The 18273-nt window shown below is 38.0% G+C and overlaps 1 protein-coding gene across 1 annotated transcript in view; it reads right to left on the bottom strand.

The window, feature by feature from the left end:
- The window catches only part of DPP8 (dipeptidyl peptidase 8), a 1004126-nt gene that overhangs the window by 898841 nt on the left and 87012 nt on the right, over positions 1-18273 (bottom strand). The window contains exon 2 of the mRNA XM_044077448.1: positions 11605-11878. Coding sequence (XP_043933383.1) covers positions 11605-11860 — 256 coding nt within the window. The 5' untranslated portion in view covers positions 11861-11878. The remainder of the gene's footprint in view (positions 1-11604; positions 11879-18273) is intronic.

Raw genomic sequence — 18273 nt, 5'->3', positions numbered from 1 at the left:
TTATTGTAGCACCAACTTTTTCGGTTAGCAACATACAATTTCCTAGTAAAAGGGTGTCTTGCCTCCTTTACAAGTGCTGCATGTCCTTAGAAACAAGGTGCCCAAAAGTGATCAAAACTGAATCATCCAGGTGTGGTTTCCAATAGCTTAATGTCAGCCCTCCCAGAATGAAAAAAAATAAACTGAAAAATAAGAGCTAGTCACTCTGACAGCTTGAGTAAAATTCAGTTATGGGCTAGTAGGTGCACTGCCTGCATACCAGCAAAGAAGAAATTTAGAGAACCTTAAAATCAACTTCTGGTGAAGAGAAAATACCAAACTGGGAAGAATCCTGCAGCTGTTTACAAAAATAAAAACAGTTCAGCTTTGGTAAAAGAGATGGCTTTTGGCTTCCAGGATGGCTGCACACTGAATAGGTTCATAGGTTCATACTAGGCTATCTGCCCAAGGGCATTTATAAGCCTAGCCCAGAGTTTTGTGGCTTTCGCCACCCCTTTAGTTTGAAGGAAACTATGCCCATTATTTTGCTGTGCCTCTGTCAAGCAGTGACACTGAGGTAATCCCTGGGGTATATCTGCGATCTCCCATCCATTGGTCAAGATTTCTCTTGAACAAGGCCAGCGAGGTGCTCTGCCTCACATGTACCGGGATTTTGTTCCACAGCATAGGGAGTCTCTGGGTGATGAATCTGTCCCTCCAGCACATCCTATTAATAAACGTGTCAAGGTTTAAGTCTCCCGCCCTTATAGTTCTGAGGGATCTAGATTTTTTGAGGTGAAGCATGTTCATCAATTCTGGGTTGGACATGGCCTTGTATGTCAGGCACAGGTCACCTCTGAGCAAGCGGTAAGCGACTGAATAGAGCTGGAGTTCTTTCAGTCGGGCAGCATAAGACATATTTTTGAGACCCTTTATCCTTTTGGTGAGGAACTTTTGGGGCCTTTCCAGCTGCTGCAGGTGTCGGGTCAGATACATTCCGAATGGGGCATTGTACTCAATCATTGGTCTGATGAGTGATGAGTACAGGGGGACGATGACCTCCCTTGATCTAAATGTGAATCCCTTCATGATCAGGTGGGCAATGTAGAAGGTCTTCCTAACTACTTTAGCAACGTGAGTGTCAAATGAAAGGTTACTGTCAACCTGGGTCCCCAGATCCCTGATAACCTGTTCTGTGCTCAGTGGATTGCCACCTATATGGTAGCTAGGGGTAACCTTGTTTTTCCCAAAGGGTATGACTATGCATTTCTTGGCGTTTAACTTTAGGCCATGGCTCTGGCACCAGTTATCCGTTTCTATGAGACCCTTCTGAAGGATATCTGTGTCAGATGTGTTCTCGACTATGGCGCCCAGTTTGCAGTCATCTGCAAATTTTGTCAGCCATAACCCTCCTGTGTTTGCTTGTACTTCTGAAAAGTAGATGCCAAACAAGAGTGGGCCCAGGACTGAGCCCTGTGGGACACCACTTGTGACAGGCTTTGAGTCTGACATGGCGCCAGCAACTCTGACCCTGTGGGTTCTGTCACTTAGCCAGTTTGCAACCCATCTTGTGATGTATGGGTTTACATTTAAGCTGATGAGTTTTCAATGATACCTGAGTGGGGTATTGTGTCGAAAGCCTTTGCCAGGTCGAGGTAGGCTGTGTGGACTGCCTTTCCCTCATCAATGACCTTGGTGACTGTTTCGAAAAAGTCAACCAAGTTTAAAAGGCATGATCTGCCTTTGACAAAGCCAGACTGGGTTGGATCCAAAGTCTGCAAGTTCCCTATGTCTTTATTTATGAGTTCCATTATGATCCTCTCCACAGCTTTGCAGATCAGGCTTGTCAAGCTGATGGGACGGTAATTTCCAGGGTCGGTGGAGGCACCGCCTTTGTGAAGTGGGACCACAGTTGCCGTGCGCCACTCCTTGAGTACGTATCCTGAGGTGAGGCTAAGATTAAACAGCTGTCCTAACTGCGGGTTTAATTCCTCATTGAGTTCGTGGAGCACACAGCCAGGGACACCATCTGGTCCCATGGATGCTGTGTTTTTCGCCTTGGAGAGAGCAGTTCTCACCTGAGCGTTAGAGATGTTTGGGGGGCTACAATCCTCTGGTATAGATATCTCTCCTTTTGGGGGGGGGGAGAAGTTTGCACTGAACCTGTCAGCCAGTATGTTGGCAATGTCTGTAGGTTCATTGATTTTTACATCATTTTGAACTAATTCTGAGCATATCTGGGAGTTTCCTCCCAGGTTTCTAACATAGCTAAAGAAGGCCTTATGATTGTCTTTTGAGTCCTTAGCGATTTTTCTCTCAAAATTTGCCTTGGATGATTTTATGAGAGCTCGTAGTTTTTTACTTATAATGATCAAAGGTGTCTTACCTTTTAAGGATTTTGCTCTATGTTGTAGAGCTTGTTTATGGCTGGGGTCCACCAGACTGGACGCTTGCCTTTGGTACAAAAGTCTTTGTTTTGTTTGGGATTGCCTGATCCATGCAGTCCTGTAGGTGCTGGTAGAAGGCATTTGTAAGTGATTCAGCGGCTTGAGTAATGGTTTCCGCAGGCTCGGGGGCCTTAAAAGAGACCACACTAGTCTTTAGAAGTGTGAAGTCGGCTTTTGAGAAGTTCTTCACAGTGGTCTTTTTTATCTTAGGTGGGGGCGGGATGTGGACCTCCAGTGAGATTAGTTTATGATCTGATCTCACCAGTGAGGGGTATACTTCCGGTGTTGAACATTGTGACCCCATGTTCGTGATGATGAGATCGAGTATGTTTTCACCTCTTGTGGGGATGGTGACTAGTTGTTCCATGGCATTTGAGTTTATGAACTCTAGGAACCTTTGGGCTAGAGTGTTGGGGCTTGAGTAGTGATCCCAGTCTATATTTGGGTAGTTGAAGCCACCTAGTATGATGGTGTTTGGAGATACATTTATCCCCTCCAGTGTTTTCAGGAAAGCTATGTGAGGTTCCTGAGTTTGAGAGGGTGGCCTGTAACATGCTACAAATTGCAGAGCAGTCTTGCCTATGGTTAATTGCACCTGGATGGTCTCCGATGCATCGTGCGTTGCCACCAACCTTGAGGTGTGGGTGTCCTTGATGAATATGGACACCCCCCCTCCTTTCTTGGTGGTGTCCGGATTTTGGGGCCGGAACGCATGATATGAGGTAAAACCTGATAGTGCCGGGGTGCTCTCAGGAGCCTTGAACCAGGTTTCAGTCACAGCACAGACATCGATGTTCTCCATACTGAGAAGGGCCTCGAGTGCATGCATCTTGAGGTTGAGACTTCTGGCATTGAGCAGCATTACCCTTAGTTGTTTTCCTTTTTTGTGTTCTAGGGTGGTAGGTTTAGAATTTGAGCCTTGCCTAAAAAGGCACTATGGGGTGGCAAGAGCCTTTGCCAATATCCGAAGCCCAGGGGTGACAGGTGCAAGCCGTCCCTTGAGCAGCGTGGCTTGTCCAGCATGTCATCCCAGGCAGACAGACATTGGATCCCCTTTGAATGACACCAGAGTTTAAGCCAATTATTAAAGCTGATCATCTTATCTCTGTATTGTGGCATCATTCTTGGTGAAGGTAGGATACTGCTCAAGGTCAGGGTCATACCTGCCTGGGCTACATAATCAGAGAGCTCCTCTATGTCTCTTTTCATGTAGTCCAAGGAGGCACGTCTCAGGTCGTTTACACCAGCGTGGACAATGACTGAGTCGTACTTGTACCTGCTGTTGAGAGACCTGAGTGCTTGCGTTATGTGGCGGATTCTAGCTCCCGACAGGCAGCTTACTGTGACCTTCTCCTTACTCAATCTGGTGAGCGGGACATCAGTGTGTCTGACTATGGAGTCACCAATGACGAGTGTGTCTGGCATTGTGTTTGGCCTTAAACAGCATAATTTCAGCTCTCCCAGAGTGAAAACTGAAACTCAGAAAAGAGAGCCAATGAATTTGTCTTTCTGGATACATTTCAGTTACTGGCTAGTAAGTGTGCTGCCTTGATGACAGCAAACAAGAAATTCGGAGGACCTGAAAGAAAATCAATCAAAAAAAGAGAGACGAAAGTATTGGCTGGGAAGAATCCTGCAGCTTTTCAGCAGAAAGCAGTTCAAGATCCACCTTTAGTGCAAGACATGCCTTCCAGCTGATTAAAGTAAATGAAACACTGAAGGAGTATAGCAACTCAAAGAACAAAAGGCTGGAAAAATAGAAGAAGCATTAACTAGCGATTTAAATAAGAGGTCAAAATGAAGAAAAGGCTGGTTGAGTATGAAACTGCTCAAGAGGAGATGTTTCAAAAAATGGTGGCATTAGAAGACACAGCACACACAGAAAACCTGAGATGTTCTGCTGTATCAGAGAAACTGGAAGGAACAGACTTTATTAATTTTATGAAAGCACAAATCAGCAATTGGACTGGTATTCCACGCCAGGATTTGATTGTTGAAAGGAAACATCGAGTGCATGCTACAAACCTAGATGAGAAGGAAGTACTGGTAAGGATGCAATCACACCAGCAGACAGAGTTGGTTCTGTCAAAACTGTGGCAGAAGGGCAAAGTATTAAAAATTGGAGACAGCAGATTGTAGAAAATGATTATTCACTTTATACCATGCAGAACAGAATCAAATTTATCCCATCAATTAGGGAATGTCAAAAGGCAGGAGTAAGATTCAAACTACAAAAATCCAGCTGTATCCAGATTTTTTTTTCCTGGAGGATCAAAAACATTTTTTTGATGCAGAACAGGTTAAGCAGGAAATATAAAAGTTTGTCCAACAAAAAGTGAGCCATCAAACATAAGGGGACTCTGCTACTCATTCTTCTGACAATAAAGTTCATAGTAGGACTTTGCCAGGGAACCCTTTTCCAATGTTCCAAAGGAAAATGCTAGAGAGACAGAAAAAGCATATGTGTTGATGAGAAGAATAGGGAGTACCTTGGACTTGAACCAGAGTCTGGTGTTGGAAGATGGAAATGCAACACTTAAATTACTGAATAAATGTAAGATTATAAAGCAACATTCACATTTGTGAAATATGGCTGTACAATGAAAAATAGAAAGACTGGACATTTGTTGACTATGTTAAACTTGTGGGTGACTGAAAAGCATATGCCCCCACTTCATGCCATTATTGTTTGGAAGGACACTAACGGGAAGGGAAGAAAAAATATCTGTAAGTAAAACATTTTTTTTAACAGAATTTGTATAACACATTTTCAGTTGTGGTTGTATGTGATAAAGATACTAAAGTAAAGTAAACAAGTACCTTTTTTCTTCTTTTTTACTTTTAAGAAATGTATGCAATACAATGTAAAAAGAGAAGAAATACTGGACAAAGCATTTTCAAGTTAACATGCAGTAATCTTGGGTGTTGAGAAGAGGGATGGAGTATAAAAGTGCAGAAATCACAATATATGTTGAAATGATAAGTTTTCCCTTACTTTTGCATAGGTAAATGCTTGGATTAAGGCCCTTGGCTTAAACTAATATGCTGTTAGTGTAACCAAGTAAATAAGAGAACGCCGAATGTAATGAAAAGTTTTCCTTTAGCAAATAAATGTCCAGTGTGAATTGAGAGGTGTGCAGCCAAGGTTAGCTACACATTTTGTTCTTATGTTTCGAGAAGATAAGCTGACTACTAAGGCAAAAATTATTGGAAGCCATGTCTTGTACCAAAGATGGAGCATGAACAGCTTTTTGCTAAACAGCTGCAGGATTCTTCCGAGTCAGTGTTTTCACTTCACCTTTTCTAGCTGATTTTCTTTTAGGATCTCTATGTTTCTTCTTTGCTGGCATCAAGGCAGTGTACTTACTAGCCATTAATGGAATTTACTAAAACTGGCAGAGATAATGGCCCTTGTCTCTCACTGGGAGAGCTGAAATTAAGCTTTTGATTAGTGTGCAGTCATCATGGAAGTCACAAGCAAATAATCTTGAAATTTCTGAGCACTGTTTATTGAAGGAAATGCAAACTGTAAAGGTACAATGGTAAGCAGTTCAGTAAAAACTAAAGTTTGAAATTAATGGAATTGAATAAGAGACAGCACCTTCACTACCAGCCTTAATACTTCAATGCATTTGATAGAGCAGTGTATACTTCAGTTTTATTTAAAGATATCCAGTGCACTTTTTCTTAAGGTTAATGTTTTCTGAAACCATATCACCTGTTTTTCACATATGAGAGGGTAATAGAGATAAGAAAAGTGCAGTCAGGAATCAGTATACATGTTCTAATATGCACTTTATCACTTTATCATGGGTAACCATTATTTCAAGTTAGGTAATGTCTGTGGGTGCAGCTGTTGATTTGGGGCCATTGTTTGTACCTTGAGGGTTAAACTTCATTTTTTGAAGATGTACATAGGTTTCTGTATCTGCTCTAAGTTAATATTTTATAGGGTGCTCTGAAAATATATTTAGTTTTTTTAAGATTTTCATTAAAGCAAAAAGTTTTCAGAGATGTAACAGATTCAAATGAGGATGACAAGAAACAACTGTATAAAAGATCAACCTCACAAACATTAGTCTGTGCATGCAACACAAAAGTTGGAAATACACATTCAAAAGAAAAAGCTGTAATGTATAATACATGGGAACAATAACTTCTTATCATGATATTTTCACTATCCATATTATTTTGGAATGTAAATGGTCTTACAGGTATATGCAAAAAGGTAAGAACTAGAACTAGATTAATAAATGCAGAGTCCAATAGCAATGCTACAGGAGGCACATTTGCAAGGAAGTGAACATGTCAATTTGATAAAGAAAGGATTTCAAGATGGATATTCAGCATAATCTGAGGAAAAAAAGGAAAAGGGAGTAATTATACTAATTCCTACAGAAGATCCAATAGTGACAGATGGAAAAATAATAATAATGGTAGATTTGTGGTAGTAAGTGACTATTGGCAATGGAGGACTATGTATATATTTATATTCCACCAAAAAATGCAATTATGCAGCTTAAGAAACATTTAGTAGAAATAATCATTTCAGCAAGGATTTTTACTTATAGGTGGGGAATGGAACTTGGTTTACAACAGTTAGGCTGTATCTGAGGGACTTACAAGATAAAATATAACAAAAAGAGTAGATTTCTGAAGAATTTATGAAATAATTTGGTATAGAAGACATGAATATTAGGAACTCTGAAAAAATTGACATATAATACCCCAAGGTACAATAACTGGGCCAGACTAGATAGAAATTACATTTCAGAGGACCATGTGTATTTAATTGAAAGCTTACAAACACATACAATAACTATTTCAGATCATGCATGAATAAAATGAAGAGTAATTAAGTAAAAGTGAGACACTGGTGCTTTCCCACCTACCGGATAAGCAGGGAATTCAAGGAATGGGTTAAAAGTGGAAATTATTTCAGAATTATTACTATAGCTAGTGTGCGGGACAAAATGAAAACAGAGTTTAAAATAGGGTAGAAATTAAAGAAATATGGTTAAAAGGGAATTTGAATTATTTAGAGAGGCTGACAAAGGCTAATGTAACGCAGAATGCAGAGAAATGTAAAATCAAGAAACAGCACAAATGGAAATATTTATGGAAGACTTAAGGATGACAAGGTTAGAGGTACATGAGGCTCAACAAGTAACTGTTAAAATAGGAGGAGATGAGATAAAAATATTGATGTATAATCAATCTGAAGGAAAATCTCCACTAACAGATGGTATTTCTGTGGAAGTCTGAAAGTTAGGAGAGAAGAAAGTGATAAAGATCTGGAAGGGTTTAACAGTATATTAAAAGTAGGGGAAACAGCAACACCTTGGAAGATAGCTGTATTGGCTGTAATACCCAAAGATGGTAAAGACCAATCTAACCCAGCTTCATATAGACTCATTTCAATTTTAAACTATGATTATAAAGCATTTATGTCTATACTAGCTAAAAGAGTGACAAAGATGTTGCCAAAATTGATATAATTTTGTGGAGGGCAGGCAATCATTTGACAACATTAATAGTTCAATGATAATATGGATGGAAGCAGAATGTAAGAACATACCACTACTGTTGGTGGGTCTTGATGCAGAGAAAGCATCTGACAGAGGAGGGCAATGAAAGCATTTGCATTCCTTGATGCAACAATAAGGTTAATTAGGAGGCCATATGAAGGATTGGTGCAAGAATTAAAGTGGGAGGGGTCATCTCTGATAAGTTATCTCCGAACAGAAGAACCAGGCAGGGATTGTCCTTTTCTCCCTTTGTTATTTGCTTTATATTTAGAGCCATTAGCAAAGAAAACATGGGACTCAGAAATTCAGGGATATAACAGATATGTTAATCAAGAAAAGTTGGCTTTATTTGCAGATGACATTTCTTTGTTCCTGATAAAACTAGTAAAAAATATCTCAGTGCTAGGAACACTTTGAGACAGTTTAGAGTCTTTTAAGGATATAAAATTAATCAAGATAAAGCAAAAGCTACAGCTGTAAATTATGTACGCACACATGAATTGGTTCAGCAATACCCATATTTATGGGGACAATATATATGATACAGGGTCTATATTACACTATCGAATGGACTAAATAGCGAATGCTATTTAGTTGATCTGATATTGTCGAAATGGCAAAATAGCTAAGTCAGGGAACATCGAATTTTTTTCCCCTGGGAAAAAATTCAGTGGGCCGTCTTCGGGACTTTGCCATTTCTTCCACTAGGGTGTGATCTTGGCGTTGGTATATTTAAGTAGGGGGGGGTGTGGGGGCAGAAATTTGTGTTTTTTTTTTTTTTTTTTTATGGAGCAGTGAATATTTTCCCTGGGGAAAAAATTGCTGTTCCGTTTGTTCGATATTTTGTTTCAATATTATCGGTATGATGAAATAGCGTTCGCTGTTTACATCGTACGATAATATGATGTAGACGCTGATAAAGTATTTACGAGTATGGATTAAATAAGGCTTCTGTTAGGGCAGCTAAGGATATAAGGGAAGAGAGTGAACAAAAGATAATACAAAAACTGAGAAACTGGAAGCTGTTTATGGCTATGGATAGTAAGATGCAGCAGTGAAAATGTTTTATTTTCTTTAGTTTTATATACAGGTCAGGCATATTTTTATCAACTAGAGATGAAGTTGTGGACAATAATTAATAAAGAGTTGAAGGAATTTATCTGGGAGGGGAAGAGAGAAAGAGTTAAGTGGATAAGTTGATCCTTCCAACTGAACAAGGTGTTATAGGATTACCTAATTTGAAGGGATATTTTAGAGCTACACAGTTAAGGCTTATGTACATAACACAAGCAGAAAGTTATAATTCAAAGGGGAAGGGGGTAATGGTGAAGCAGAGGAGATTTCAGGAAATAAGGACAGAGTGGGATTTTGGATACAGATCCTTAAGGAGAACAGCAGCAGCCATACAGAATATTATACTCATAAAGTAACACAAGGAAGAGAAGGGAGAATTTGCAGCTAGGGATGCCTGCAAGTAAGGGTACAAAGAATAAGGGTAGAGTAGGTTAGAAACTACTGGAGAAAACTGGCAAAGGAACCAAGTTATTGGGAGTAAATAACTAAGAAAGAGAAAGGTAACAAAGTGGGTTGAGGCCAAGAAGACATTTGGACTGCAGGCTAGAGACTGCCTTCCCTACCAGGGATTCATATCAGAGTAAAGGCAAACAAAAAGGGATATGGGAATTCTAGGTAAAAAGCCTGCTCTGATAAAGTTTTTAGTTGAATCTAGAACAGAAGCTGCTGTGAAACTCCTTATATATTAATGTATGTTTGCCTATGTCTTAAGTGCGACTTTAATAAAGATGTTTACAAAATTAATCTTCCACACAGTTAGCTGTAAATATTTTAGACAGGGGTATATTAAATTCAACTGGTCTTGTGTGAGTAGATCCAACTCTGAGGAAGTTTGTGATTACTGCCCTTGGCCAGTTCCATAAGAAGAGAGTACTACTGTTGCCTGGGCCAAAAGGGAGTCACCAGAATGATTTTAGCAGAGTCCTTCTGAACCTTCGGAATTACTCTGGAAACCACAGGCAAGGATGGAAAAGCATAAATGTACATTATCAACTAGGAGAATGAAAAGCATCTGTTTTCCAGGCCTGTCTGCAATGAGTCCTCATGCAGAATTTGGTTAGTTGTCTGTTCTGAAAGGAGGAGAACAGATCTCTCTGAATTGTTCCCCAGAAGTGGATCATATCCTGGAAGACTCCTCCATTCAATTTCCATTTGTGAGGGTCTTACCTGGTCCTGTGCAGTTTGTCTGCCATCACATTTTGCTCTGACAGAATGCAGAAGTCTAACAGAGTTAAGCAATGCTTCAGAGCAACCACCCAAACTACAACAGCTGTCCTGCAGAGAGAGAGTAAGAACTAGTGCTCCCCTGTTTATGTACCACAACACTGTGGTCTTGTCCGCAATTACCTCCAGAGGTTCAGTGGACCACAAATGATGAAGAGATTCTATAACATGAATCATAACTAACATCTATTTCACATTTATGTGCTTTGGCCGGTCTGTTTTGTTCCAAAGATGTGCATGTTTATCCCAATTGATACAGCACCTCAAGCAAAATCTGATGTGTCTATTGTCACAGATTGAGCAGGAGTTGGAAAAGAGAATGGGAAACCTTTAGTCATGGAAATTTGATTTCTCCACCGAAGCAGTTCTCTCACTTTTCACAAATCCCAAGATAGGAATAAGAAATTCCAAGTGGCGAGAATGTTGGATCAACATAGTTTTTTTGAAGAACCATTAGATTTTTGTCACATGCAATCTAGCAAGAGGAATCGATATAATCAAGGATGCCATGAACACTCGAATCCTGAGACTGACTGAAGAAACTATGGAACACTTCCAGATTCAAGTCCACTTTCTCCTGAGTTAGGAATGTCTTTTGCAGGAAAGAATCTATAAGCATCCTAAAAACACTATCCTTTGAGAAAGACTTAAGGAATATTTTTGATATTTATTCTGAAAACACAGGCTGAAAAGGTGATTTGTAACCCATGTAAAGGACTCCTGACACCAGAAAAAACTCTGCAAAGATAAACATGTTGTCTAAATAAGGAAATGTGTGAAATGCCTTCAGTCTGCATTGAGCTATCTCTGGAGGTAGGCACTTTGGGTTATTTGCAACTCCGAGGGTGTTTACAAACTGTAATACAAAGAACTGATAATATGACCCAGACACAGGAAAATCTGAAGAAGCCTTTGAATTCTGTGGCAATGGGAATGTGATGATAAGCATCTTTCAGGTCTAGAGTTACCATAAAACTCTGCACAGGAATGAAAAGTAACAGGCTCTGTAAATATATATATATATATATATATATATATATGTGTGTGTGTGTCCGTGTATGTGTACACCCAGGTGCATATGCAGATCTTACATTTTAGACTTACAAAGCTAACTATTATACTTTCAAATATTTACTGCCTGATAACACAACAGAAGACAACAAAGTCAAAAACATAAAAGGATAAGTACAGTGAAAGTATATAATCGGTGAGTGACCTTTGTAAGTGGAACTTCACCTAAACCTAAATCAGATTCTCAAGTTCAACACAAGAACTTGAAATGGAAATTCAATATTCACAATCAATTTAATTTTCTTTAAGACTTTTTCTGAATGTCAAGATAATGGTCTCACCTAGGAAGTACAGCCTGTATGAATGAGGTCCTTCGGGATCATTTTTCTTCACAAAATAAAAGTCATGTGGTGCCTTGGGCATCAAGAACTCATGAAACTTCTGGCTGTCACCAAGAATATATCTAAGAAGTGTCCTGGAATACCTCTCTACGTAGAAGGGTTCAAGTTCCTGGGGTTCTCCTGTGTCTATGTCTTCAGCATCTACACTTCCGAATATCTCAGAAGTTTGATGTTCTGTTTCCATCGCTGCTGCCATGATTTAACCTGTTAAAAACTATGACATGAAATGATATGAAATGGCTTGTAAGCAACAAATGAAAAATGATGCACCGTATAAAATCATGAAAACACTAATAAAGGTATGCAAAGACAACTTAAATTTCAGAAACTGTCATGATGTGGACACTAAAATAAACAGTGTAACTTAGGGTCTGAAGTGCCTGGCCACAACCACAGTGATCATGATTAAAGCACACCTTACCACTTAACTCAGTAAATCATAAATATCTTATTAGAGTTTTTAGAGCTATACTAGGCCTGTGTTTTCAGTCTTATAGCTGCTACATTTCCACACAGAGCTGTCAGCTTCATACCCTTACAAACATGCTGCTAGGTTTTACCATCAGTTAGCAGACTTCAGAAGCAAGGGCTTCTGTTCACTTCAGCGTAAAAGCTAAATACTGAATTGCAATATATGCCAATTTTAAGATGCTTGCTGCAATAGACTAAATGATTTGACTTCACACTATAAGAAACTGTAGTTAACGTCATGTAAGTATAAAATGCAATGAATGTTAGACGACATGGGCAGCTCCCTAACACCATTACCATAGTAGAGCAAGTCTGAAATGCCATAAACTCAATGTAATGACTATAACAACTATGGGCATTACATAAACTCAGTGCAATAACTATTGTCATTACATAAACACAATGTAACAACTACAGTAACTACCTTATACAACACACATGCCTAAAATATTTTCTGTTTTAGTGTTTATTAGGCAGTCAATGGACCAAAAGATGCTTAGAAAAAAAATATTCCTCCACTGGATAATTCAAAGTACTAAAACATAAAAAAAGATCTGCATTAATCATTTCACATAAGTCAGTATAACAAATACAACTCCATCAGTATTAAATGGATTAATGCTAATCTCTGTCTGACAACTGATATACAATTACTGGGACAACATTCATGGATGTACTCCCGTACTGTAATGCCCTCACTGTTCAGCTAGGACCCACAAAGCTGTCTGTCTCCGTTAGACTTTGATTTCCATTTTCTAGTAATTGCTTTTTTGGCAGCCACCATAGTTAGACTCAGCAAGGCCTTATTATGCCTAGGTAATTCCGGTTCTGTATCATAGCTCAGAAAAATCATTTCCCTAAATACACCAATTTGCTCACCCAGTACCTCCGATAGAGTAGTCTGCAAAGAATCTTTAAAGGCTGCCAACTCATTACACTCCCAGAAAATATGCTCCCAATTACCTCTTTCTTCCCATTCATACCTCCAGTATTTGATGTCTACCTGGAGTCTACTTAGGATATAAAACTATCTAAGTAAACATTTCCAATCTTAAATCTTCTAGAATTTGGTGCATATTTGGGAGACATACATATATCCCCTATTGTTTCTTTGTGAATTGCTTATCCAATCTCTCTTCCCAAACCTTTCTAACCTCCTTTGATTGATGTTTATAGTTATCATGCAATATTTTATATGGTCTACTAATTATTCCTTTTTTAACACCACCTTCTGTTTTAGATTCTACTAAAAACTCTACCAGTGCTAGTTTTTCATTTAGGACCCCGCTATTTCTGTCTCTTTGCCTATATCTGATATCAATCATTGATAGGGAATGCAATCTCTAGCCTGCAGTCCTAATAAATTCCTGGCCTCTTCCCATTCTATTACCCTTCCCTCTCTAAGTATTTGCTCCCAATATATTGGTTCTTTTGACAGTTTTCTCCAATAAATTCCAGCCTCCTCTTGCCTACTGTCAGCACCCCTAGTTGCAGTCATCCTTATCGGCAGAATCTTTCTCCACTCCCATCTTGTCTTAGTTCTTAGAATACTTTCTGCTACTTTATGAATATAATATTCTGTATGATTGCTGAACCAATTCAAGTGTGTGTACATAATTTACAGTTACTGCCTTTGTTTTAGCTTCACTAATTTTGTATCCCGAAAGAATATGAAACTGTCTCAAAATGTTCCACAGCAATTAAATGCTCTTTTCTGGTTTTATCATGCATAACATAATATCATCTGCAAATAAGGCCAGATTTTCTTGACTACCATACCAATTACATCCTTGAATTTCTGAGTCCCTTTTTTGTTTGCTAATGGTTCTAAATATAATGCAAATAACAAAGGGGAAAGGGGTCACCCCTGCCTGGTTCCTCTGCTCAAGTGGAAATTATCAGAGAGGAGCACACCCACTTTAATTTTCATCTCCAATCCCTAATACATCTTCCTAATCAACCTTATAATTTTATCAGGGAATGTGAATGCTTCCATTGCCCTGGTCATAAAGTCACAAATTACTCTGTCAAATGTTTTCTCTGCATCAAGACTCACCAACAACAGTGGTATTTTCTTATATTCTACTTCCCTCTGGATCATCAATATGTTCTGTTAATGTTGTCAACTGTTAGCCTACACTCCACAAAACCACCTGATTCATAGCTATCTAGTTTGGCATCACATTTGCCATTCTTTTACCCATTACAGTAAGCACTTTTAATCATGGTTTAGTATTGAAATGGGCCTGTATGAAGTTAGATTGGATGGGTCTTTAACCCTCTTTAGGTATTACTGCTACCATCGCTTTCTTCCAGGATGTTGGTACTTCTCCTACTCGTAAAATACTGTTAAACAAAAAAACTTCCAAATCTTTTATCATTTGTTCCCTCCTAGATTCCAAACTTCCACATTAATACCACTTATTCCTGGGGACTTTCCTGTGGCTTGGTTACAAGATCACATTTTTATATCATCTCCTCCTATCCTGTTAGTAATTGAGCCTCATATACCTCTATTCTTGGCATATTTAATTCTTCCATAAGCATTTCCATTTGTACTTTTTCTTGACTTCCGTATTTCTCTTCCTTATACAGACTTTCATAAAATTTCTGATATATTTCCAATACATCAACAAAATCTCTTGCTATCTTCCTTGTTACAGGGCCCTATGCTTGGCTACAGCCCTTTCTACTTTCTGTTGCCTGAGTGGCTGTGCTAAAAGTTTTTCTGTTCTAGAGTTTTTAATCAAACAATAGTTGCTTAACAGCAATCTTTGCTAAACTCAAAACTATTATCAAGGCAATTCCTTATTTTATAGACAACAAACTCTCCTCTCCTTCACAAAATCCAAAATACAACTCTGACCCAAAGAAACCACCGACTGTGATTAACAAAGAAGACAACCAAGTAAAACAAAATGTCTTTATTTTCTAGTGCTTCGGTGTTTCCACCTTCAAGGAATATCAAATAAAAAGATACAAAGCATGTACTCATATATATATATATATATATATATATATATAAAAACACATTCAATTAACATCACACACCCATTAATTAAACAATGAATTTCTATCTTAAAGCAAACATTTCCAATTTAACTCATTGTTTAAACAGGTAGGTGTCATAGTTTTATACTTTAAAATAAAAATGAACTCTTTATATACTAACTTTTGTTTTAATAAATTTTCATCATTGCCTAAACATTTCACAGTTTCTGAAACAGTACCCTGTAACAAAGTCACATCACTGTTGTGAAACATCCTAACGTGTAAGGCAATTACTTTGTCTTCTCTCTTGTTTTTAACATCCCTGACATGTTCCATGAACCTGACACGAAATTCTCTCTTAGTTTCCCCTATATAATAAAGCCCACATGAACATTTAAGTGCATATATTACCCCTTTACTTCTACACGTATATGTGTCTCTATGTTCAAATTTAATCCCATTTATATTATTAAATGTATTGACAATATCTGCAAAAATACTGCATCTATAGCAGCATACTGTGCCCCGACTTAAACTTATCCTTGGTATATCTATTTTTGGCATATGAAATTTCCCATGAACAACCATATCCTTCAAGTTCCTGCCCCTTTTATAAGAACAAAAATGGTTTATTAGGAAGAATAATTGCCAAAACTCTGTCTTCTAACAGATATTTCCAATAATACTCTATCAGAACTTTCACCTCCTCACTTTTTACATTATACACAAATACGTAATAAATCGCATCTCCTTTTTCTCTATTTTGTTCATCAGCTCTTCTAATTTGATGCTTATTCCTTCCTCTATATCCATTTACATCCCTATCCATACCTATCTCATTCCTTATTCTAATTTGGGCCTGTTTCAAAATACATGGGTCATAGCCCCTTTGTAAAAACATATAATTTGTCCTTTCCATCTCCTTTATTAACTCATTCTTCTCACTACATAACCTAAAAACACGTACTAATTCACCATAAGGTAAAGCCTCCAACAAATGGGGGGGGGGGGATGACAACTTGAGGCATGTAAATATTGGTTACCGTCCATAAATTTCCTATGAATGTTGGACGAAATATTCCCATTTTTCCATGCCTTCCAAAATAAGGTCTAAATACACCACCCTGAAGTCCATCAAATGCTAGACCATAAGGGTTCCTATGCATAACTGATATAAAGTTGTCTACTTCTTCTTCACCCCCTTCACATATAAATATTAAATCGTCTATGTAAAAAAAATAAAAATCTACATATTTTTTCATAAAATCCAAATTAAATAAAAACCTTTTCTCAAAAAAAGACATAAAAAGGTTTGCATACATGGGCAAAAGCTGCTCCCATTGCTGTACCCTGTTTCTGTCTATATAACATATTATCAAAATAAAAATAGTTATTTTTTAAACAAAAATCTACCATACTGATTACAAAACAAGCTAAAGGACTATCGCCCAAAAAAATACCTTATCGCCTCCAAACCATCTGTATGTTGGATAGAGGTATATAAGCTCTTGAATTCCTTATTTTATGTTTGTCATTCTGCAGTTGCTCCTCTTCTTGTTCTGTGATAGTTCCCCTATTCTGCAATACTTTGTCAGTCCCTCTAAATAAGTCTTGTTACTTCTTAACTATATCTCCCTAACAGCTTTTTTGTTAAGTGTTTAGGTGTCTAGTTACAGCTTTTGTGTTACATGCATACACTATTTGGGAGGTTGATCTTTTATACAGTTGTTTCTTGTTAGTTATATCCATTTAAATCATTGTCACATATTACAAAATGTTTGTTTTATTGAAAACCCTCAAAAAAAAAAAAAAAAAAAAAAAAAACACTCTCAATACCCCTAAAGCCTATTAAGTTAATACTAACACAAAAAGCTACGTTCATTTTCAAATACTGACGTTTCACACTCCTATAGGAACAGGTCTCCCAAACTGACATCCACACTCACAGACTTGGGTTAACCTGAAGGAAATGTTATCTGCGCTGAGAAGCATGGTACATCCTGTGCTTCTACTAAGTGCTGTCTGGTTTTGTCATATCTTCATAGCTCTCCCAAATGGGAAAACACTCGAATGCATTCAGAAAACATTATCTCTCAGCCATTTCTCTTTATCAGGTCATCTCCAAAGAGACATAAGGACCAGATACAGAGTTGCTACTAAACATATATTTATTTGCTAGTAAAAAAAGCTTTATAATATTCAATGCTCTTTTTTTATTTACTTGTTTACTTTTAAAAATAGATCAAGCTCATGCCTGCTTCTCGACATTTCCTGAACAGTGGAATAAATTTACTCTTCTGCCTGGTGTATAGTGATTAATCATTCTCCACAAACACTCCGCTGTATCCCACTTTTAGTACTTGGGCCTTCTGCCATAGTTTTGTCAGAATCAATTCCTTATGCTGGAAGGATTGCATCTTTACAATTAAAGGTCAGGTTGCTTTCGCATAGCTAGGTTTGGCGCATACACACAATGTGCCCTTTCAATTAACAACTCCTGTTGTGGAATACCAGTCCAGTTGCTTATTTGTGATTTCATAAAATTAATACAGTTTGTTCCTTCCACATTGGCTGGTACAGCAGAAAATCTCAGGTTCTCCCTACACGCTCTGTCCTCTAATTCTATTATTTTGTGCACCATCTCTTCTTGAACAATCTCATATTCAGACAGCTTTTTCTTTATTTCAACCTCTATTATTCCAGTTTTACCACCTTAGCTGAAGATATGTTTAAAGCTTCTTCCATTTTTCCAGCCTTTTGTTATTTGAGTTGATATAATCCATCAGTGTTTCATTTATTTTAATCCAGTCTGTGTGCAGTTTTCTTATACTTTTCTCTTTCTTACTGGAAGTCATGTTTGGAGCTTGCACTGCTTTTTGCTGAATAGCTGCAGTATTCTTCCCAGTCAGTGTCTTTTGTAGCTGATTTTCTTTTAGGCCCTCTGTATTTCTTTCTTCCTGCCATCCAGGCAGTGCACTTACTAGCCAGTTACTGAAATTTACCCAGAAATACAAGTCCACTGGCTTTCTCTGTTGAGTTTCTGTTTTACATTGGGACAGACAGAATTAAGGTGTTACTCAATGTACAGCCAACTTGGAAGTCAAAAAACAGAAATGGGATGTTGCCCAGCAAAGCAAAAAAAAAAAA

This window comes from Protopterus annectens, chromosome 7.part0, assembly GCF_019279795.1.
Source record: "Protopterus annectens isolate FY-2018-M chromosome 7.part0, PAN1.0, whole genome shotgun sequence".
NCBI lineage: Eukaryota > Metazoa > Chordata > Ceratodontiformes > Protopteridae > Protopterus > Protopterus annectens.
The sequence above is the reverse complement of the archived record's forward strand: the minus strand, read 5'-3'. Positions and strand labels throughout refer to the sequence as shown.